Source organism: Caloenas nicobarica, chromosome 1, assembly GCF_036013445.1.
Source record: "Caloenas nicobarica isolate bCalNic1 chromosome 1, bCalNic1.hap1, whole genome shotgun sequence".
NCBI lineage: Eukaryota > Metazoa > Chordata > Aves > Columbiformes > Columbidae > Caloenas > Caloenas nicobarica.
The window spans coordinates 90945648-90967540 of NC_088245.1; the positions used below are offsets into that span (position 1 = coordinate 90945648).

General features: G+C 43.3%; 2 protein-coding genes across 3 annotated transcripts in view; one reads left to right on the forward strand and one right to left on the reverse strand.

Annotated features, from left to right (window-relative positions):
- The first annotated feature begins 319 nt into the window (after nucleotides 1-319).
- Nucleotides 320-19110, forward strand: RIOX2 (ribosomal oxygenase 2). Of its 2 annotated transcripts, none has more exons than XM_065626983.1 (10): nucleotides 320-357; nucleotides 3956-4391; nucleotides 5793-5912; nucleotides 8306-8434; nucleotides 10973-11076; nucleotides 14327-14429; nucleotides 15107-15272; nucleotides 15799-15887; nucleotides 17106-17216; nucleotides 18856-19110. In XM_065626983.1, the coding sequence occupies exons 2-10, from the start codon at nucleotides 3960-3962 to the stop codon at nucleotides 19015-19017; spliced, it is 1416 nt and encodes a 471-aa protein (XP_065483055.1). In that variant the 5' UTR covers nucleotides 320-357; nucleotides 3956-3959; the 3' UTR covers nucleotides 19018-19110. The 2 variants fall into 2 exon arrangements, with proteins under 2 accessions (XP_065483055.1, XP_065483056.1); XM_065626984.1 differs by having other exon boundaries at nucleotides 18859-19110.
- The window catches only part of CRYBG3 (crystallin beta-gamma domain containing 3), a 96080-nt gene continuing 90858 nt past the window's right edge, over nucleotides 16672-21893 (reverse strand). Inside the window, exon 23 of the mRNA XM_065638848.1 lies at nucleotides 16672-21740. Within this exon, the coding sequence (XP_065494920.1) occupies nucleotides 21652-21740 (89 nt within the window). The 3' untranslated portion in view covers nucleotides 16672-21651. The remainder of the gene's footprint in view (nucleotides 21741-21893) is intronic.

Genomic DNA, 21893 nt, shown 5'->3' on the forward strand with positions numbered 1-21893 from the left:
CATTGTGTGTATTAAGTAAAATTTTATACAAATAACCACAAGGTTTTATGTTGTATCTCCTGATTTAATCCACGTAGTACCTTCAGTGGAGACAACGCTGTGCCATTTCCTATTGGTTTCAAAAAAAAAAAAAGGAGTATTTTTCTCTCTTGCGCATACGCGCTGAATAACTTGGGCAGGCAAGGAAGAAACATTCCTTGCACGGGGTCATGTCTTCAAGCGGCGGTTCCTTTAAACCTTTCACCGCTACCGGCCGCTACCGCTGCCGCCATTTCCTCCCGGTGGCCCCGCCTTCCTCCACATGGCCCCGCCCCCCTCCGCTGGCCCCGCCCCGCCCGCTGCCTCCCGCGAGCCCGGGTGAGTGCGCGCGCTCGCGTGGGGAGCGGGAAGGCGAGCCCGCGGGGGCTGAGCGGGAGAGGAGCCGTTGAGCGGGGGAGGGCGGGTAATGGCGGCGGGGGGAACGGGCCAACCGCCGCCCCGCCGGGCTCGGCGCCCCGGGACGCGGGGAAAGGCGTCTGTGGGTGCGGGGGGCGGCCTCGTGGCCGGCCCTCTGGGCCCTCCGACTGTCCCACCGCCCTCCCCCCGCCCCACAGCTCCTTCCGTGGTGGCCCCGGCGGCCGCGGAGAGCGGCCGGTGTCGTTCGCTGGGCGCCCTTGGGGGCAGCGCGGCCGCGCCTGTCAGGCTGGCTGGGGGCAAGGGGCGCTGCCTGCTGCGGGCACGGAAACGCAGGTCTCTCTGCGTTTTTTCCTTCTGGAAAGGAGCCCGGTGTGGCTACCGTGCGGTGAACGGGAGCAGCAAGGGGTGTGTGGCCTCGGAGTCGCTGTGGCCGTCTTTCTTCCACATTGCTTTGGAGGGAGCCGAGCCCCTCTGCAGTTGCTGGGCCACTCTGTAGAGGCCTGAACTCATAAACGGGTACATCTGGTGTGCGAGGTGAAAAATACTGATGTGAAATAACTATGCCTCGCTGAGGCAGGAATGGGTCCATTCTGCTGCTGTGTTTTTTCTCTAGGCCTATGGAGAAGGACTTGAGGGTATGGGTGGATGAAAGATTGGACATGAGGTGGAAATGTGCGCTTGCAGCCCAGAAGGCCAATTGTATCTTGGGCTGCATCGGAAGGAACGGGTCCAGGGAGGTGATTCTGTCCCTCTGCTCTGGTGAGACCCCACCTGGAGTTCTGTGTCCAGCTCTGGAGCCCTCAGTGCAGGAAAGACATGGACCTGTTGGAGAGGGGCCAGAGGAGGCCACAAACATGATCAGAGGGCTGGAACACTCTGCTGTGAGGACAGGCTGAGAGAGTTGGGGTTGTTCAGCCTGGAGAAGAGAAGGCTCCAGGGAGACCTTAGTGCAGCCTTTCAGTACATAAGTACTGTAAGAAAGACAGAGAGACACTTCTTACCAAGACCTGTAGTGACAGGACAAGGGGCAGTGGTTTTACGCTGAAAGAGGGCAGGTTTAGATAGTATATAAGAAAGAAATTTTTTCTGAGGATGGCGAGACACTGGAAGAGGTTTCCCTGACAAGTTGTGGATGTGCCATCATTGACTGCGTTCAAGGTCAGGTCAGCTGAGTCTTGGAGCAACCTGGTCTAGTGGAAGGTGTCCCCATGCCCATGCCATCTAGTTGGAACTAGATCTCTTCCAATCCAAAGCATTCTGTGGTTCTACAGATGTAGTAACTAACAAAACACTATAGAACAGCACGTTATGTAAATGAAGCTGCATTCTGTGAATAGGACATATCTGATTTTAACCTTGTGAAATACAATGTGAGTTGAGACGTTGATATGATAAATTTAAGTCTAGAATTCCAAACTGGTAATTCAGGCTTGGTTGCATTTGTGCTACTGGCATTTGGGGATCTCAGTTGTAGATCTCAGTGCTGGCAGTGTCTTCAGATGTTGGGGGTGAATTTTCAGTCTTTTTTTGAGGATTCCCTTGCCTTATGGAGAGCTGTAGCTTGTTGCAGCCAGGAACGTCCATCCTTTCAGGAAGGTGGTGATGTGGACTCCTTCCTGCAGGACTAAGGTGACTGTAGGTTCCTGATGAGGTACAGGCTATTAGAGGAACTGTCAGTGAAACACTCTGCCCAGGAGTTAGTGGAGCAGTGAGGGTGTCCTGCATACTGCTGCACAGGAGAACTTAGTACTGCGTGTAAATACCAGAACTGGAGTTTAAGTTTCATGGTAAGGGATCTGTGTAAGTAAAAGCATCTTAATAAATGAAAGCGTTTACTTTTGGGAGTACAGCTGTCATTTTTACTTACAAATGAAAGCATCAGCACATTCTAACTCCTTGTGTTGTCTTCACAAACTTGTTCAGATGTGCCCAGAGTCAGTTTGAGTTGGCCAGCCCAGACCTAACAGGCAAGCTGTGATGCTAGACAGCTTGGTGGTGGCTCATCATCAGGATACTTAACTCAGCTTCTCAGGCAGGCTTTTTCTGCTGCCTGGTGCTCTGGGCGACTACGGGGGATGAAATGCTGGTGTGGACTTAATGCAAGTATGTCTGCACATACTATGGTATTAGACTTACTGTAAATTGATTTTTTCCTTAACTTTCCTGAGACCTTGGCAGATAAACCCTTTGTAATTAACTTTTTTTTTTATATATATACAATGATGTGCAAGCATATTATCTACTTCGAAAAACAAAGTAAATGACTTCCAACTTTAATATTAAATGTCTGCTCTTGGATGAAAGAATTATTTTTATTCTACGTAAACCACAAAGTTTGACAGCTATGCTAAAATGAAAGCAAAATCTTATAATTTTAGGTTTTGGTGTAATTGCATCGCACCAACAGAAAGGCCAAAAATGTTACCTCTCTTCTGTAAACTTAGTTTTGCTAAACGTGGCCATTCAAGACACAGTATGGAGACCCTGACAGAGGCCGAGATGTGGGGCACTGTGTGGTGAGCATCCTTAGATGCCTGGCACTCCCACATAATTTAGCATAAAATTGTTCCCAGGGCTGAGACCTGAAGCATGTGCCCTCACTTCATATTCCTAAAACCTGTTCCACCTGCAGGGGAGTCTGCTCAGGGGGTTTCTGTTTCTTTAGAAGCTGCTGTAACCCTTCTGCCAATTGAATCATCCTTGTCCACTGAACCTGGTTACGTATTCCTTCTTCCCTCACAACGATCTACTCTTTCACTTGGCCTCCTTCTTTCTGTACCACATTTCCCTGTGTTTTCTGTTCACGGCGTTCTTATGTAGATCTTAGTGCATGCTGTCGGGGTCCCTTTGCTGCAGCAGCTGCCTTGTCCTGCTAAAGCTGTAGTCCAGCTATGCAGACACTGGGTTTGTGACGTGTAAGCCAGCTTGAAAGGAAAGCTTTAACACTCCCACCTGCTGCTTAACTGGTTTGGTTCTGCACTTGAAATGCCACACATCCTCCCCCATCATGCTCTGGCTGGAAAGTCATTGGGAAATCTTAGCTGTGCTTTTTTCCCCAGTGCTAATGCATTTCAAGGAAGCATAATAGGGTACAGGCTTCTGATCCTGTCCCCTCTCTCTGCCCCATTTGCATGTTGCCATTAAATCTCTTAAAGCTGAGTTACTTTTTTAATAATTTGCCGTTCTTGCTACAGAAGACCAGTCTACCACAGGTTCTTTGTGTGGGTGGATTCCTGCGTTTGTAAAGATCTGTTGTGTGGCCATTGTGTTCCATTGCATATTTTTTACTATAAACTCAGCTGTGGGATTTGAGCTTCTGTGAGCAGTGGCTCCCAGTCGAGCCCTTTGGAGTTTGCTGAGGTTTGAGAGAGGATTGGAGGCCGCCTGTGGGCTTTCCTTTTTCTGCTGCTTGAAACAAAGAGTGAGCATCTGGAAGCAGAGCCATTCCCAGTGTACTCTGATATCCCGCTGCAGAAGGCAAAAGGAGCTGCTTCGGGCCCACGAGCTCTTGAGGTTGTGTTACTGATGGACTATTTTGGTTCTCTCTCCTCTTGAACAGGAAGATGCCCAAGAAAGGAGGGAAGCAAGCTGAAATGGGAAAAGAAATGCAGACACAGTGTAAACGAGCAAAGGTGGAAGCAGCTTGTTCTCTGTCAGTCATGAGTTTTGAGAGCCCAGACAGCCTCTTTGGAAGCTTGATCTCTCCCATCAAACAAGAGGTGTTTTTCAGGGAGTATTGGGAACAAAAGCCACTGCTCGTTCAGAGAAATGATACCCTGATGGCTGCTTACTACCAGTCCCTGTTCCAGTTCTCAGATTTGAAGGAACTGTGCAGCCAGGGTCTGTACTATGGGCGAGATATAAATATCTGCAGGTGTGTGAATGGAAAAAAGAAGGTTCTAAATAAAGAAGGCAAAGTGAGTTACATGCAGCTGAAGAAGGACTTTGACCAGAAAAAGGGAACAATACAGTTTCATCAGCCTCAGAGATTTAAGGTTGGATCATTTCATTGAATGTAACTAATGCATGTTGTTTAATATAACATATTTTGCTTGAGTCATGCTACATATAGCTATATCTCTGTCCTCAATAAATCCAGGGAAAGTAGCTGACATCGATGACCTGCTAAAATCTTTACGTGAACTGTATTAATTAAGTAATGGTTTATGCTTTTGCACTGCCCTCCATGTTTCAGTGCTCTGCAGTATGAGTGAAATTGATTCATGCTCTAAAATCAAGTATTCCTTTTAAAAAATCTACTTTGTCACAGAAAAGTTTAGAAAAAACTTGAGTGCATGAAAGTAGTGATTATCTACCTGTGTCTGCTTAAATTATCCCTTCTGCCCCACTGTTTCCTTGTGCAAATAGGGACTTTTGTACTGCTTTCCTTTAATGGAGGGCAAGGTGTGAAACTATGTAGAAGATTGGACACTCCACCTTTCTTGCCAATGGATTTACTTTGAATTGCACCATGGGAGGTGTACCACCTCATTTGAGCTGGGTGTCCTCTCTCTATTGTTCTTTTTGATGCCTTTGCAATCTTCATGCATGAGAGTGAGGCGCTGGTGCCTGCGCAGTTCTGTAAAGGACTCAAATACTTGTAGGTATTTGGATTTAGGTAGTTCTTTTTTTGTCCCAGGATGTCAACACAATTTAATTGTGAAGTTGACCGTAAAGACCCAAATACACAGCTGAGTCCTGAGTATGGTGTCTCTGGCTGAACTCAGATTGACTGTAGCTGTAATGTCCAGTGGCAGGGGCATCTGCAGGTGAAGCTGAAATGTTGCATGGCTTATGCTGAAATCTATAGCTTGAGCCTAACGTACATAAATTCTGGGTGAAGTTGCACTTGCATGGGTCTGGTAGTTGGCATCTTCTGATATGAGAGCCATCCCTTTGGTACATAGTCTGTCACATGTTAGATGTGGATGAGTAAAGTTTCTTCTTGAATATGCCAAAACAATTGGTGTCACTGGAAAAAGGTCTCTAACCTTTGTATGTTCTCCTTGATGCTAGCCCATATAATGCAAGTCCTGCATGTGTTTATTGTCTTAAGATGTTTTGCAGTTCGTGGGATGATGGGTGATTTATTTCCCGTTCTGTCTAGCCCTGTTTGTCTGTCCTTGCAACCTAAAAATGGCATAGGGAAGAGAACAAACATCAGCGCTACGCTGGGGCACCAGACTTCTTGGCTTACTGATTACATTCATGGCAGATCCTTTTTGTGCCTACAGTGCTTGCTTTCAGCAGGAATGCTCATTCAGAGCATCTGCCTCCCTGTGGGGAGGTGATTTTTCACTAGAAAAACCTCCCCGAGTGGTGGGGAGGCTGTGGGCTGGGCAGTAGCCTGGCTTGGATGAGCTCTTCAGTAGTAACAGCATCATTTCTTTTTAAAGGAGGAGCTGTGGAAGATTCAGGAGAAGCTGGAGTGCTACTTCGGGTCTCTGGTTGGGTCAAATGTTTACATTACTCCCCAGGGGTCACAGGGTCTTCCCCCTCACTACGATGATGTTGAGGTAGGATCACACAACCTTGTCTGCGAAGCTGTGTGTGGGCTTTTGCTAGTGACAGTGGATACCTGTACGTGCACTTTCCCCCCTCCCCTCTCTTAAAATAACTTATTAGAGAAAAATGTTTTTTTCTGCTGAAAACTTATGGTAATTGATTGCAAGTGTTTATAGTAATTTTTCATGTATAATTTTACTGAAAAGGTACTAATAGTAATATATAATGGTAATGTAGTGTAAACTGTGCTTTCCAGACCTGGTTATTTTCATTAGATGAAAAAATAATTTGTTTTTCCAGCTGCAGATACTTTTTAGCACCTTTTTTTCATTTTCACTTCATTCAGACACCCAAGAACCTAGAATTCCTTTTTTCTATACTGTAAGTACTTCCTCTTTCTTCAGCTGGACAGTGGAAGCAGACTGGTTGTGCTGGTTCCTGTTTGCCGGTTCTACCGTTTTTAAGAAATTACTGGTATGATGAAGTCTGGTGGTCCAAGTGCATTTCAAATAAGCTTCTAAAAGAAACATTCACAGAGACACTGCATTAAAAAAAAAAAAAACTGGGCTATCCCACTTAAACAAAACCAAAAACCCCCTTACATGTATTTTTTGTTTTTTTATTTTTTCCCTTTCTATTAAATATATCTGCAGTTTCATTTTCCTTATGCTTGTTGTACAGCAGCCCCACAAACTGCATGTTCTGGTGTATGTCATCAAGCCCCAGGTCACAGCGTCCCCTAGATATTTCTGATGCTCTGTTTGTTGGTGAATGGTGGTAAGACTCCTCTCACCTGATATTTTGAATATCTGTGCGGCAGACGTTACTTTTGAGTTAGTTGTCTAGCACCTATTTAGGTGACTGGAGAGAAACAAGGGATTTCCAAATGCCTGCCTTATGATAAAAGGGATCACACTTCACGACTCTTCCCTCTCTTGTCTCTAAGTAGAGCTTAAAGAAGTAGTTCAAATGTAAATTTGTGCATTGTAGACATTATAGACATGTGGTCTACCTTGACTTCAGCAAAGCATTTGACACAGTCTCCCACAGCATCCTCACAGCTAAACTGAGGAAGTGTGGTCTGGACGATCGGGTAGTGAGGTGGACTGTGAACTGGCTGAAGGAAAGAAGCCAGAGAGTTGTGATCAATGGGGCGGAGTCTGGTTGGAGGCCTGTATCTAGTGGAGTGCCTCAAGGGTCAGTACTGGGGCCAGTATTGTTCAATATATTCATCAACGACTTGGATGAGGGAATTGAGTGTACTATCAGCAAGTTTGCTGATGACACCAAGCTGGGAGGAGTGGCTGACATGCCAGAGGGCTGTGCTGCCATCCAGCAAGACCTAGTCAGGCTAGAGAGTTGGGTGGGGAAAAATTTAATGAAATATAACAAGGGAAAGTGCAGAGTCTTGCATCTGGGCAGGAACAACCCCAGGTTCCAGTATAGGTTGGGGAATGACCTGTTAGAGAGCAGTGTAGGGGAAAGGGACCTGGGTGTCCTGGTGGACAGCAGGATGACCATGAGCCAGCCCTGTGCCCTTGTGGCCAAGAAGGCCAATGGCATCCTGGGGTGTATTAGAAGGAGAGTGGTTAGTGGGTCGAGAGAGATTCTCCTTCCCCTCTACTCTGCCCTGGTGAGACCTCGTCTGGAATATTGTGTCCAGTTCTGGGCCCCTCAGTTCAAGAAGGACAGGGAACTGCTAGACAGAGTCCAGCGCAGGGAACAAAGATGATGAAGGGAGTGGAGCATCTCCCTTATGAGGAAAGGCTGAGGGAGCTGGGTCTCTTTAGCTTGGAGAAGAGGAGACTGAGGGGTGACCTCATTAATGTTTACAAATATGTAAAGGGTGAGTGTCAGGAGGATGGAGCCAGGCTCTTCTCGGTGACAACCAACAGCAAGACATGGGGTAATGGTTTCAAACTGCAACACAAGAGGTTTCACTTAAATTTGAGAAGAAACTTCTTCTCAGTGAGGATGCCAGACCACTGGAACAGGCTGCCCAGGGAGGTTGTGGAGTCTCCTTCTCTGGAGACATTCAAAACCCACCTGGACGCCTTCCTGTGTAACCTCATCTGGGTGTTCCTGCTCCGGCAGGGGGATTGGCCTAGATGATCTTCTGAGGTCCCTTCCAATCCCTAACATTCTGTGATTCTGTGATCTAAAAATTAATGCGAGAAGGATCCTGTTTGCCATGCTGTGGAGTAGCTGAGAACAGGGAAGGTCAAATCTGTTCCTTGTCAGAAAACCAACCTGTCTCCCTTCTGTTTGCTTTGTATCCCTGCTTTCTGGTGTGGTTCCACAGACTTTCCAAGTAAGAAGATGACTTAAGATTTTTGATCAGTTGGATGTGTGAGGGGCAGCAAGGCTTCCTTATTTATGCATTTGGGTTTATGGTCTTTTGCAGGTGTTTATCCTTCAGCTAGAAGGTGAGAAACATTGGCGACTCTATAAACCAACGGTGCATTTAGCTCGGGAATATAATGTTGAATCAGAAGATAGGATTGGGAATCCCACACATGAATTCATATTAAAGGTATTCTAATTTAACTGCTTTACCAGGTCTGGGCTGTGGTTGACAGAAAAGTAGTCATGTTTAAAGTAGCCTGTTTCTTGAATGAAATGTTGTAAATACTCATGGTTGTGAAGTTGAGGGGAGGGCTGGTGAACAAAACATGGAGCACAATAAATATTGGTGATAGTTGCCTAACCTGTCCTTTTTCAAACATATTACTTCCATTAGCATTTAAATAACGGACTGAGAAACCAGTTATTCCCAGAAATTCTCCAATATTCTTCAATTTGGGCACCCTGAATCCTGGGTTGTGTTTGTGGAGTTGCGTGCAGAAAGACCATTTGGTTTATATATAGTTATGAAAAATTTTTATGCTTTTACGTGCTGTCTATGATCAGTCAGGTTAATCCTTCTATGCACTAAGACTTAACTGCTTTACCGAAGGTTGTCACTGATCTGCTGAATTAGATTTATATATTATCCTTGGCTGATAAACAAAAGCATGAACTAAACCCCATATTAACTTGCTGTATTAAATATTTTTTCTTTTTCCAAACCTGAAAATTAAGTGTTTGGCTGTTTTTTTGTTATTTGGAATAAAAAGAGCATTTCCTGAAGATTAGTGAATGCAGCTCCTTTGACAGCAGGGCATCTGTTACTCGTCCCGCTCTGGTTTACATGCCTGTGCTTTTGAAGCGTGTTATTTATCCAGCAGACAGGGCTGCTCTGTGTTGGAAGCCTCATTAGTTTCTCTGCCTTGTGGCCTGTTGTGGGGCTTCTCTCTGCAAGGTCTCTGCTCTTCCTGGTGTTCAGACCTGCCTTTGGCTGTAGGTAGTTCAGGAATAGTGTATGACACACTGGTTATTATACTGACATCACTAGCAGCATAGTTTGACAGATGGCAATATTCAATTGTCATGATGTATTGGGCGATGCCTAGTAAATTACAGTTCCCTTTTTAATTTCTGGAACATTTTGGGCTAGACTTCAATGTCTTTGATTTTTATGGAATAATGATGTATTCCACAAGCCATTTACTGACATCAGTGAAGTGAAAATACTGGCCTCTGAAAGGGCTTAAAAATTATCTAAGTTTTTAATTTATTTCTCTTCTATTTGATGATCTTCCCTTCCTGTGACCCATTTCTTCTGGGTGGCCGCTGTCAGATTTTGGTTGTCTGTCTGGAAATGTCTTTGACAAGGATGCTGTCAGATGCCTCTTGTTGCCTCACTAAACATCTTTCTTGAATATTTTCTTTCTCCTTTTTTTTGCATTTCTGTCTGCCATCTACATCCTTGGGCAATTTAGCAAATGGACTAGTTAGAGACTATATTGGTGGTCTCCCTTCACACCAAAACCAGGTAGCTGACTGAGAGCAAAGGCACACTGGTGTGTGTGTAGGGTCACAAGCTGCAGGGTGTTTTGGTGACACTGCCTCAGGTTGTGGCCATGGCTGCTTTGCTACTGATGTCAAGCACAGTGCTCTTACTGTATGCAACCAAACCTCTGGTTTGTTTTTTTTTGCTGGGGTTGTGAAACATAGCAAATGTAGAGAATTCAAAATACTCTTAGTTAGTGTAGTCTCTACACAGGTATGTAAGCCAGTTTATTAATGGCAGAGAGAAGCTTGCTTCAGAACAAGTAAATAGTACATAGCTGATCTATGATGCTTTGCAGCATGTTATAAATAGATCTTGCCAAGTCCCGTGAAGCCTCATAATCTAAAGAGAACTTTCAACTCAGTGAAAAATCAAGTAGTAGTCACTTGAAATTTATCTGTGTTAGACAATTTGGTAGGTGCTTAGAAGTAGGTGATGTGACCAGATTTAAGGAATGGTACAATTAAAATGGAATAAAATTTCATCATTGTTGCTTTATGAATTTTGGCTGTGATTGTGCCACCCAACTATATACATATTTATAGGAGAAGCCATAAGTAACCCGATTTTTCCTTCTTGGAGGCAATTTTGTGTGCTTTGCGCTTCTCTCTTATCTTAACGTTCCTAATCTAAATTTTACATCAGTGTAGAGATTTAATTTAGATAGGTGAGAAGTAAGATAGGGAGGAGACAGGTTGGACTTTTTAAAAAATGTTTTAACTGAAAATTTCAGACAACCGTATTGTAACAGATTGCCATCTTTATAGAATATTTGGCTTTTCTTGCAGATTACTGGCCTTTTCTTTTGATGTGATCTGACAAACATGTTGCAGTGCTCCTCCACTAGCCTGCTGTATTGTCAGCAGGTTCATCTCAGCTGCTCCTTTGTCCCCTTAATGCAGTTGAGTTGGAGTGTGCATGTTCTATAATGTTAAAAGCTTGCTTCTTGTTCTCAGATAGGTTTATAGTAAATATTGACAGTAAGTTGGAAAGTTTAAGGTATCTGACTTCTGGCTTAGAGTGCTTTATGTTATTAAAGCGTGCAATGGAGGATCTCTCTATTTTTGTAATTTTTAAAAAGACCACTCGGTCTGCTCGGAGAGTATTTTCTCTATTTTGATTACAATAAGGTTTCACCAGGTGCCCTAAATATATCAGTTCTCTTTCCTTTTCTTGCAGCCAGGTGACTTACTGTACTTTCCAAGGGGGACTATTCACCAAGCTGACACTCCTCTTGGGATCTCCTATTCTACACATGTGACCATCAGTACCTACCAAAACAAGTAATTATTCTTTGCTTTTTTTTTAGTATGACTTTTCTGAAATGGCTTTCCTCTGCCAGATGATGTGTGTGAATAGTACAGACCTGAAGCTGATGTTTCAAGGAAGTGATGTCCTGTTTATTAAAAAAAAATCCACCTTGTAATGATCTCTGTTAGCCCTTTTCTGTGTTCATTCTATTTAGCCCTTGTGTGGTTTGTTTTTCTGTGAGTAATACAGGCATGTCACCTTCCCCCCAGAGATGTGGTGACATGGAATATATGCAGGTACCCCACTATTATATATGTGGCCTGCAGTAAGAATCTAAGCTAGTGTTCAGGTACCAGTAATTGAAGTTTTGAGATTTGGGGGAAGAAGGGGAGCAAGACCCCTGTTGTTTGAAGCAGCCTGTTTACCGGGTTTTAATGCAGCAAGCTGCTTGCTTTTTAATTGTTGATTTTATTATTTACCAGCTGTAGGCTTTAATGTGGAAGAAAATGTTACAACCACAAACTCACTGTTTAAAAAAATATCTCACCGGTGGCTAAGTTACTGTTCATTCCATAACCCAGATAAAGAGTCACGAGTTACTCCTTTTGTCATGTTTTCTCCTGAGTCACTCACACCTATTCTGACAGACTTGCTGCAAGTTCTTCATTTGCAAATATTTTCTTTGTCTGTGTTTTTCATCTCCTGCCCTGTGCATGGGAGTTAGATTTCCTTTGACACACATCTGAGCCTTGTGCCCACTGAAACATTGTCAGCACACAGGGAAATGCTGCTGCCACATAATTAACCTCTCAGACGCTGGGTTTGGAGTCATTGGCCCAAGTTAGGAATTGGGAAGGTTTTCTGTTAGCCACAAAGCAGGGCAGAACAATTTTGGGCATGTTCTAGATGATTGTGAGATGAATCTCTAACCACCAAGCTGTACCATTCCGGAAGCCCAGGACATTGGTCCTGCTGGCAACTCTTAACGTGGCCAGTTACCCAAGTTGGAGAGTGGGTTAAGATGAAGCTGTTCAAAGGTGTGACTCTTCATAAAAGTTTGGTTCAGCTGATTTTAATTTACACCCATGCTCTTTTATTTGGAAGGTAAAGGAAAAAAAGAAAGCTGTTTTCTGTAAGCATTGACTGCTGTTGTAAAAAGGGTTTGACTTCATTTGTTATGAAGGAGGCAATATTAGTGCTGAGCCGCTTTGGCAAGTTTGATGGCACACTCAGGGTGATCAGCAGTGAGTGGCCTCCGAAGGGGTGTCCTGCTCCTCCTTCCTTCCCCTGCCTTTTTTGTCCCACCGCTTCCTCGTGTTGACCTGATGCTCCTGTCGCTCTGGTTTAGTGAACAGAACAAACACAAGACTGACACTAGAAGCAGTGGGTGTTTGGTTTGTTGATGGAGGCTAGGCTGGAGTGAAGTTTTACAGACCAGTGTCTAGGAGTCTTCCTGAATGTGCAGAACAGGGTTTGTCCCACCTGATCCATACAGTTGCTGGTCAAGTAGTGGTGGGTAGCCAAGAATTGGGTTCCGTATAACAGGGTTATTGGAGACCTGACAGGCTCGTGTGGAGTCAATGCAGCTTCTCTATGACAGTGTTAGCCAAATGCCAGTCCAGTGAGTTACTTCGGAATCTGTGCTGTTGGGGAGCATGTTCCTTGGGTGCTTGTGTCAGAATGAGGAGAGGAAAAAGGAAAAGCTTGGAAGAGTGCTGTTCTTCTAACGATAAATGTGGAATCGTCATCCATTAAGGTTATTTGTAATGAAGTGTAAGAGCCTGCCTCTGCACCTGCTTTCAGCATGCTTAGGTAAAATAAGCAGCAGTCCTGATACAAGCCGGTACTTTGATTTGCCTTGCAGGTGGAAGTATGATTTGGAAACATTTCACTCGAAAATTGGCAATGCTCCTTGAAAATAGCTATGCCTTATTATGGATGACGTTTCGGCTCCTTGTGATCACTCTGGAAGCAGCATGTGCAGAAGGAGCTGGCAAGGGGAGGAAGTGGCACTTTCAGGGATTTTTAGGCACTGAGACAATGGCGCACTGGACGATGGTTCCTCTGGGCCAGATCCCAGCAGGCAGAGAAGTGTGTGTGTCTGAGTTCATTATAAGTAGGGCAGTTTGGAAAAGCAATGAGTAGCTGAAGATAGTTGCTGACAGATGGAGATTTGTGACAGAAGAGGGGAAGCAATAAGAGGTATAAGATGTCTATTTATTGGCCAGAGTCCTTCCCTCCCAGTGTGTAGCAGACAGTGGAACACTTGAGACAATAAAAAATAATATAAATGAGACTATTAACAAGTCATACTTTTTTTTTTTTTTAAACTAAAGTATTGTCTAGAGATGAGTGCTGAAAGCGGGGAGTGCTGAGGGACAGCAAGAGCAGAGGGTGAAGCTGGAGGACAGGCCCTGCTCTGCTGCCTGCCCTAGCTGGGTGGGAGCCTGCTGGCAGCATTGGATGCTGGGCACTTGCCCTGGTTGTTTGTCCATTAAATCAGCCTCTGAGGATGTGGTAGGGAAAGAGGCCACATGTGGACAGGACAGCATTTTGGCGGGAGGGGCAAGCCTGTTCCTGAAGCAGTTGACTCAAGCTAGGCCAAGAAGGTGCAGGCAGTAGTTCTCCATCTCCTCAAATTTATTCTTAAAATTGGGTAACAGAAGCACAGAGAACAAAGGCCAAATTTTTTTTAAAGTATGTAGGCTAAGAACGGAGACTTAACACAAATGAGACACCTTCGGTATGGCTAAAATCCCTGTAGAAATATGTAGGGGTCTTGTTCCTGGGGTCACAATTAAACTTGTAGCAAAGGTAAAAACTGATGCCATGTTGGACTTGATAACCCTGGGTACATTTCGTCATTTAATGTAAGTGCCTGGAAAGCACATTAATTGACACAACCCCACACACTTCATTGTGTGCAGTGAGGCCATATGTGCATGCAGTTGGCCATTAATGTAGGAACTTCTTCATTCACTGAGGTGAGCTTTAAGCTGAATCTCCTGGTAAATGGCAAACACCTGAACCAGAACAAACTGGACCCTTCTTAAGCCAGTTCCTTCCCTCTGTAGGAGTGCCATTGACCTGAAGCTAGTAAGGACACACATACATGATGAGACTGATCTATTGCGTGAGATTGCAGAGTGGTAATGGAAAAAAAAGAGATTTGGAATCGGAGCGAGTTTCCAGCCCTTGACATCAGTGAAGATTTCTGTTTTGTTTCAGTGCAACTATTTCAGTAATACACCTTTTTTTTTTTTTTTCGTTCCTGTCCTTCAGCTCTTGGGGGGATTTCTTACTGGATGCAATTCCTGGCCTTGTGTTTGATACAGCAAAAGAAGATGTGGCGTTGCGGACAAGCATACCAAGGCAACTGCTTATGGTAAGTAGGTGGGACTAAGGCAGTAATAGTGCATCCAGCTGAAACTTCAGCACTGAGGCAAGTGTGTATCATCTTGTTGATCTGCTCTGAAAGCTCAGTGCAATGGCATTATCTGGTCTAGCAGCACAACCACTTCATTTTTGAAGACTTCATGATGACTGTTCTGAGATTTGCTCCATCTGAAGCATTGACTAGTTCATCATGCTACCTTTCTTTCATATCACAGTGTCCTTGTATGGCTTGTTTCCTTCTAAAAGTAATGGTGTTTGCTTTGGAGGTGTCAGAGCGACATAGTTCTTGTCAGGCCAAGCTTTTGAATCCTTAGAAGTCAGCAAAACTGAATTGTTTTGTAACCTCTTTGTGGTAGTCCAGTTGTGCTGGTGAACAGCTCATCAGCATGCAGAAGAACAAGTCTCTCTTTGAACTACGCTTGCAAGTCCTTTAGCACTGCAGGTAGCCCCAGAGCGAGGGAAAGTAAGCATCAGCTTCGGTGTGTGTCAACAGCTCATGGGGAGTGTGTAAAAGCAACAAAGTTTGTTGTTGTGGGAGTAAACGATACCGTTTGCAAAGATAAAAGAGGAGTGTCCAGATTTTCACTGCATTACTGCACCTCTTTCTCTTTAGGCTAGTCTGTTTAGCTTGAATTCATGTGAGAGCAACTGTGTGTGAATATTTAGCAGGTGGATATAGCTGACTCGACAAAAAAACTGTGTAGCCTTCTAAGAAGGCTTGCAGACCGTCTGGAAAACACCAGAGAACTGAGATCATCGGACATGAAGAAGGATTTCATTATGAACCGGTTGCCACCTTACTTGGGATGTGACTCTGAGCCTTTGACTCCAGGTAGATTTCGAAGTTACCAGAACTGGCTGATGTGACGATAGAGCTGTCGCTAACTCTGCCTCCTATGACTTTGGTATTTGATAGTAGGCAAAGATTATAGTCTAGCATCAGCCTCATGTTGTGCTAGGCTCTACATGTGCATTTGCACACCTCAGTTGGTTATTTCCCGGTGTCTAGTGGAAGAGACGGCACATCTCTCTTAAGAGTGAATTAAAAGGTTGTCCTAGACTGAAATTGGCAGCTTTAATAAACTAGTATGTACTGAGATGTTTAACTGGTAGAATTTGTCGTTATGCTCTAGTGTGCTATTATAGTTACTTGTAGACTGTAAAGGTGAAAGAATAAAAAAACGCTTCCCTTTCCCCTTCTTCCCCCCTTGACCCCGAGTTTGAGAACATGTGGCTGTAGAAACATAGGTTAACAAAAAAAAATCTAGCCACAAGAGAGTGGGTAGTGCACAGAGGGCTCAATTTGCACTGTTTGTCTGTTTTCCTTTTTTTCTAATGGAGAATTTATTTTTTTGTAGGTGGGAAATTGCCAAAAATAGACAGCAAAATCAGACTGCAGTTTAGAGATCATGCTATCATTACAGTGGAACCAGATCAAGAGAACTCTGTAAGTATAACAAAAGCCACCCTTCTATGCTTGGGGTGGGGAGTGCGAGGTAAGTTGTTGCTCTGATGTACTGGTCTAGAAGGATCATGCAGTTATACTTAGTTGGATCCTGCATCCCATTAGGGCTTGTGAGGAGATCATGCGGTTGAGCAGTAATATGGCACATTCCTGGCTTCTGGAGCAGTGTGCAGAACTAAATTTAGTCTGTGATTCTGCATGGTCGGTGCAGATGAGGTCAGATGGGCTACATCATTACAGCTGCCAAATAGCCTCTATAGCTTTTGATAGTTTTGTCTGTTTGTTTAATTCTTTGTATCTAAAAGCATAAATAAGTTATAAAAATAGGTTCCCTCAAGAGAGGGAATTCTCTTGGTTGCTGCATCTACTGGCTGTATTCACATTTAGTCTTCACCTCTGAGTTATCTTTGTACTTAAACGGGTGCTAGTGCTACTACTAAATCATTCCACAAAACAGATGCTGGCATCTTGGATTATCTTGTGTCCAGACTGCTGCTTATCTATGAAAGTTTGTTAGTATGAAGTTGTCTTAATTAAAAAAACCAAAACAAAACAGAAAAGAGGTGCTATCCTGTGCAATTTTTTTTCCATGAATGAAATGTTTCCCTCCAGGAAAAACATACTTTAACTTCATGATTTTTCTCCTCTATTTTGTTTGTGTTCACATTGCTGTGAGAATGTGTGGGTTTGGGAAACTTTTTGGCAACTGTTTTGCTGCCCCACCTTCTGTTCTACAGATAAACCTTAAATGACAGCACAAGTGCAAAGACGTGTCTCAGCAAATTCTGTGAGACTTGCCCACAGAGCTCTGAAATTGTTTGCACATCTGTGACGGAGTGACCACGGGCATACGATTTTTAAGAGACTGATCAGCGTCATGATGGAAATTTATCAATGCATATGCCTTTATTAAACCCTCCTAAGAGATACACTTTAAATGGTGTGTTTTCTATGCAGCTTCAGTCCTGTGAGTCTAGCAGAGGCAGTATTAGGGCAGAAGATTATAGGTTGTAAATACATTTTTGAAGCGGTTTTGCAGCCTCCCTTATTTCTGTAGTAGATGGCTGTTGGATCATTCTGTTAGGAAGGTGAATTGTTCTCATTGGTTGTCCAGTGGACTCCAGAATTAAGGAGCCAGTGTTGTCACTTGAGATGACTTTGAGAGTGTGGAGTAACCATTTTCTTCCTGCTGTGTTTTAGGATGAAATTCGCAGGGAGATGGTTTATGTTTATCACTCCTTAAAGAACAAGAGAGAAACTCACATGATGGGGTCAGAAGATGATACAGCTAGTGAGGAAGGCACAACACAGGTTTGTTCCTGTTTACACACAAATGCACAACAAAAGCGAGGTTGCCCTGTTCCATTTTGCTGTGTTCGATGAGCTTGATGGAGATGGTAGCAGAGGCCCAGGTTCTGCTGTGTTCCTTGACACCCAAAGCATTTCTGCCCCTTCCCTAAGTACCTGGGTGAGCTGAGGCTGCATCACAGAGACAATTAATAGTAGAACTAAGTAATGTAATCTCATGCTTAATTGTTTGAGATGTTAACAGGATTTCTTGTACGTGCCTTATGTCCCAACTAGCAAAGCTGCTGCAGTGGCTATAAGTATCTCTTACTTGTGCGTCCTTTAGCACAGCCTCTATTCAGGCTACTGGATACACTAGCACAGGGTCGGTAGTGGCAGGGGTCACTGCGCTTCATGTGCCATCTTGATGCCATGTTGATCCTTTGTTAGAGTCTGCATCCACTGGATCATAATTAATGTTTATAAATATATAAAGGGTGAGTGTCACAAAGATGGAGCCAGGCTCTTCTCAGTGACAACCAATGATAGGACAAGGGGCAATGAGTACAAACTGGAACACAAGAGGTTCCACTTAAATTTGAGAAGAAACGTTTGAGTGAGGGTGACAGAGCCTGAACAGGCTGCCCAGGGAGGTTGTGGAGTCTCCTTCTCTGGAGACATTCAAAACCCACCTGGGTGCCTTTCTGTGTAGCCTTATCTAGGTGTTCCTGCTCCGGCAGGGGGATTGGACTAGGTGATCTTTTGAGGTCCCTTCCAATCCCAAACATTCTGTGATTCTGTGATAATGCAAGATAGGGGTATTCCTTGTAGGGTGGGGTGGGTCAGTACTGGGAGTAAAGAGTTTACTCTATCACTGAATTGTAATGTTCTGAATATGGTTGCAGATGGTTTGTCTCCATTCTTACTGAGGGTACATACAGTGTGCTTTTGCTCAAATCCAAAATACTCCTGAAGAGTGGCTGTGAGCTTTGGAACTTTTTGTTCCTCTTTATGCTAGTAAGATGCTCTACCTGAAACTCTACACTGTAGAGGCAAAGCAGAACATAGCCTGTTCTTGGCTCAGTAATCGCAACAAGGCTTTTTGCCTGACAGTTCCTTAGCTTTTAAGGTAAATCTCATTGGTCCTCTAGAGCAGAGAATGGGGGCAGCTGAGGTTGCCGACTGGCACCTGTGAATTATGTGCAAATCGCAGAATATACCTTCAGGCCCTTAAAAGTGTCCATTCAGGGTAATGGAGGTCCTCTGGGGTTTGCCAAAGTATGTCCAAAGATTGCATGTGCCAAATAGAAAGAAACTTCTATGACCTTCCAGAATATAACAGGTAGCATTAGGCAAGAGTGTAAATTTAAAGTTATTCCATTCTTCAGCATGGAAACCAGCTGAGGAAGCCACACACTGTAAACCTCCCTACCTCATAAGTTGTGCTAGAACATGTAAGAGATGTCAGCTATTTGTCTAGTAAGAAAGCTGGCAGGATGATACCACATCTTCACTGGATACTCTCAGAAATCCCAGGGTGATGTGGGAATGGAGCAGATAACTGATGATCAGTACCTACAGCCTAGCACACTATTGTGTAATAGGCGACACTGCACTTAGCAGAAAGATATATATTTTTTTTAATTACATTTTTTTTCCCCAGCAGACTCATGGACTGCGGTTTCCTTTGTCATATTTGGATGCATTGAAGCAGATTTGGAGTAGCAGCATTGTTTGTGTTAAAGAGCTTAACCTTGTCTCAGATGAAGAGAAAGAAAACCTTGCCTTGTCCCTGTGGACAGAATGTCTACTTGAAGTTATTTGATTATTTTTTGAATTAGCTGCTCCTTTAAGTAGTATGTCTGGCCATTAAGGATCTCTTGAGAGAAAGGCTTATTAAATTACTTTATCCATCCAGCCTTTGGTTTGTATTGCTGGCTAACAAAGCATTGCAATATATATATGTTATATATATACACACACACTTCGCTACTTTCTGGTGCCAAATGTTACTTTCCTTAGCTTTGGGAAAACTGGCATTGCAAGCAACAGGTAAGCTGCTCCTTGTCCAGTGAGCCACAGCTCCATGGCTGTGGATGCCCCCAGTGCTGTAGTATTCCCTTTCCTCTGGATATACGCCTTGGTAGAGAGGACACCTAAAGGTACACGTGGAGCAAGACACTGGGAAAACAACAATTATCAACCCGTTTATTCTGTTTGACCCGAGAGAACGAAAGGTTCTCAGTAAAAGCTGTGTGTTTTTTTTCCTAAAGAGGTAAGACTTTACCCAAGAAAACCCCTTTCCTTTTATGTGCAGCTGCCTCTGGAATAAACAAACAACAGTATTTAACCTCAACCTGTTCCAGCACCAATTCAGTGTGAAAGTAACCCAAACCTGTAAATGGAATCTGTATCTTCAATGCTCACTTGAGTGGGGTTCAATGGGATTAGTGCAGTTATTTTAATACTTGAACATCAATGTTTAAGAAACAAACTCATGTGGCAGCACAGTCACATACTCAATATACTTTTATCCCCTTTTTGTCCATTTGAAAGGAGATATTTTGCAGGAAAAATGTGCTTGATGTCTGCTGGAAACTGTGGGGTTTAGCTTAAAAAGAAACCAAGAAGTAAAATGTTCCTCCTAAAAAAAACTTTTATACAATTAAAACATACATGTTTAGCATTTTACATTCCAGATCTCTTAAAGTACAAAAGCCTGCTTTACTGAGTCCTTCTTGGTTTAAAAGATTAGAACATTTTACGCAGGCTTTTAAAATTTCAGATGGATAGCAAGTCACACATAGAACATTTGATATACTGACTTACATAAAAAAAAGCTAAACAAGTGCCTTAGTTGGAAAAATATATTTGACGATCTGTTACTTAAACAGCAGATTTATGATAATTTTAGAATGTAAAATAGTAAGTGCAAGTAGTTTTTCTTTTTAAATAGCACTATACAGAACTCCATTTCATACAAAAATAGACATCCATATATTTTATTTCTGTGGCAAATTTAGGGTTATGTTTTTGTTTGGGGATGAATCCTTTTTGAATGCACAACTGGAATGGTTACAACTTTGGGAAACTAAAATACTGGCTTTAGCTAACCTAAACTCTTTAAATAGTTATAGAAATACATAACCCTGAATATACAAATAAGGAAAAACCCCTACATTTTCAATGGAGTAGATTAATGTAGTGACACTGAAATCAAATCAAGTTACCATGTCAGGTGTCCACAGCCCTACACACGTTTGCAGTTCCTTCTGTATTTGTCAGTGTTTGCTGAGGAACCTGCTGTTCAAGGCTGCAACAGCTGCGGCCCAGCCCGGTCCCTGGCTCTGGCTGTCTCAGGTGACAGCTCGTGTGCTGACACTGCAGCAAGCAGGGGCAGGGACAGGCCCAGCTCTGACTCTTGCTCTAAGTCTTCAGCCTTTGGGATAAGATGTAGATGTTGATGAGCCACAGTAACTTTAACGTGCAGTTGCGCTGTTCTTTTAACATGAAGCAAGCATTGAAATGCAGGCTGCTAGCACCTTTGAAAATATATACTATGGCAAAACATTTTCTGAAGGAAGACATGGTTTCAAGACCAAATTACATTGTATTAAATTAATCTATATACATCAAAACAAAACACAGCTAGAGTTAAAATCACGACTGCTCTAAAAGCAGGTAGCCCTTGTACAAGTCTAGCCTGATCCAGGACCGTTTATTGTCTTCTAATACATGCACATATGGCTCCATGTTAAAGGTGACCTTCAGTGATAACTCCCAATTTCATGGGTTGGGAACAGGCCATGGGTCAGCAAAACCAGTTCCAGAATCTGTAAATTTGGTATTGTTAAAAGTAATAAAAACAACAGCCTACCAGTAACATTAGGGATGTGCAAGTCAGGCTTTTTCTACTTCCCCATCTTACATGCTGAGCTGGTAACTCGTTCAAAGTTGTCTTCATGAACAAAATAAATTGCATTTTAGCAAGACATGATTTCAGGTTCAGGATTGCTTGGAGCCTACACTGTTTCACTTGGAACACAGTAGTCCAACCCAACTTCTTTCAGGCTCATTAGTGCATTAATTCCTCAGTGAGCTTCCATCAGACAACATTTCTAAAGAGCCTTTCCCATATTATCATATTATCTCTTGCCATTTGTATCCTGCAAAACTTACATCTGGTCTTTTGCATTTACTGTCAATACTTCACATGAAGAGTAATGGTGACTTTCATAAAAGTGGCTTCTAAAGAATCAGCTTCCCTGCAGAAAGACATCAGATCATCCTCCCATCTTCCAGATTTGTGCAAAATTCAGTTGTCTTAGGAGGTGGTGCTTGGCATGAAGGAAAGTAGAGAGGAGTTGCTGCTTAAGGTTCCAGTGGTGTGTGACTTCAGTAGTGTGGGTTTTTTCCCCTCTAGCTGTTAATATTCCAAAGTCCATCTGCGTGGTGAGTTTTACAATATTTCAATATCCCATTTTTGTGAACGTTTGTCATCTATTGGCTGATTCATAATGATGTGATTCTTGTCATAATAATTTCCTCCTTAAAAATAAAAACAAAATCATGAAGGGAAAATTTTTAAAAATAGATGCTGAGAAAAGTCTCTGCATAATCTTAAAAAAATGTGACCAAGTAGGAGAATTAGCTGAAAAACAAATGCCATGAGGTAGGGGGCTGGTGTCCACCCCTCTGCTT

Coding starts and splice junctions, on each gene's coding strand:
- RIOX2 (XM_065626983.1), top strand. CDS start 3,960: ATGCCCAAGAAAGGAGGGAAGCAAGCTGAAATGGGAAAAGAAATGCAG. Junction 5,913..8,305: donor CTCACTACGATGATGTTGAG/GTAGGATCACAC, acceptor GGTCTTTTGCAG/GTGTTTATCCTTCAGCTAGA. Junction 14,430..15,106: donor TACCAAGGCAACTGCTTATG/GTAAGTAGGTGG, acceptor GTGAATATTTAG/CAGGTGGATATAGCTGACTC.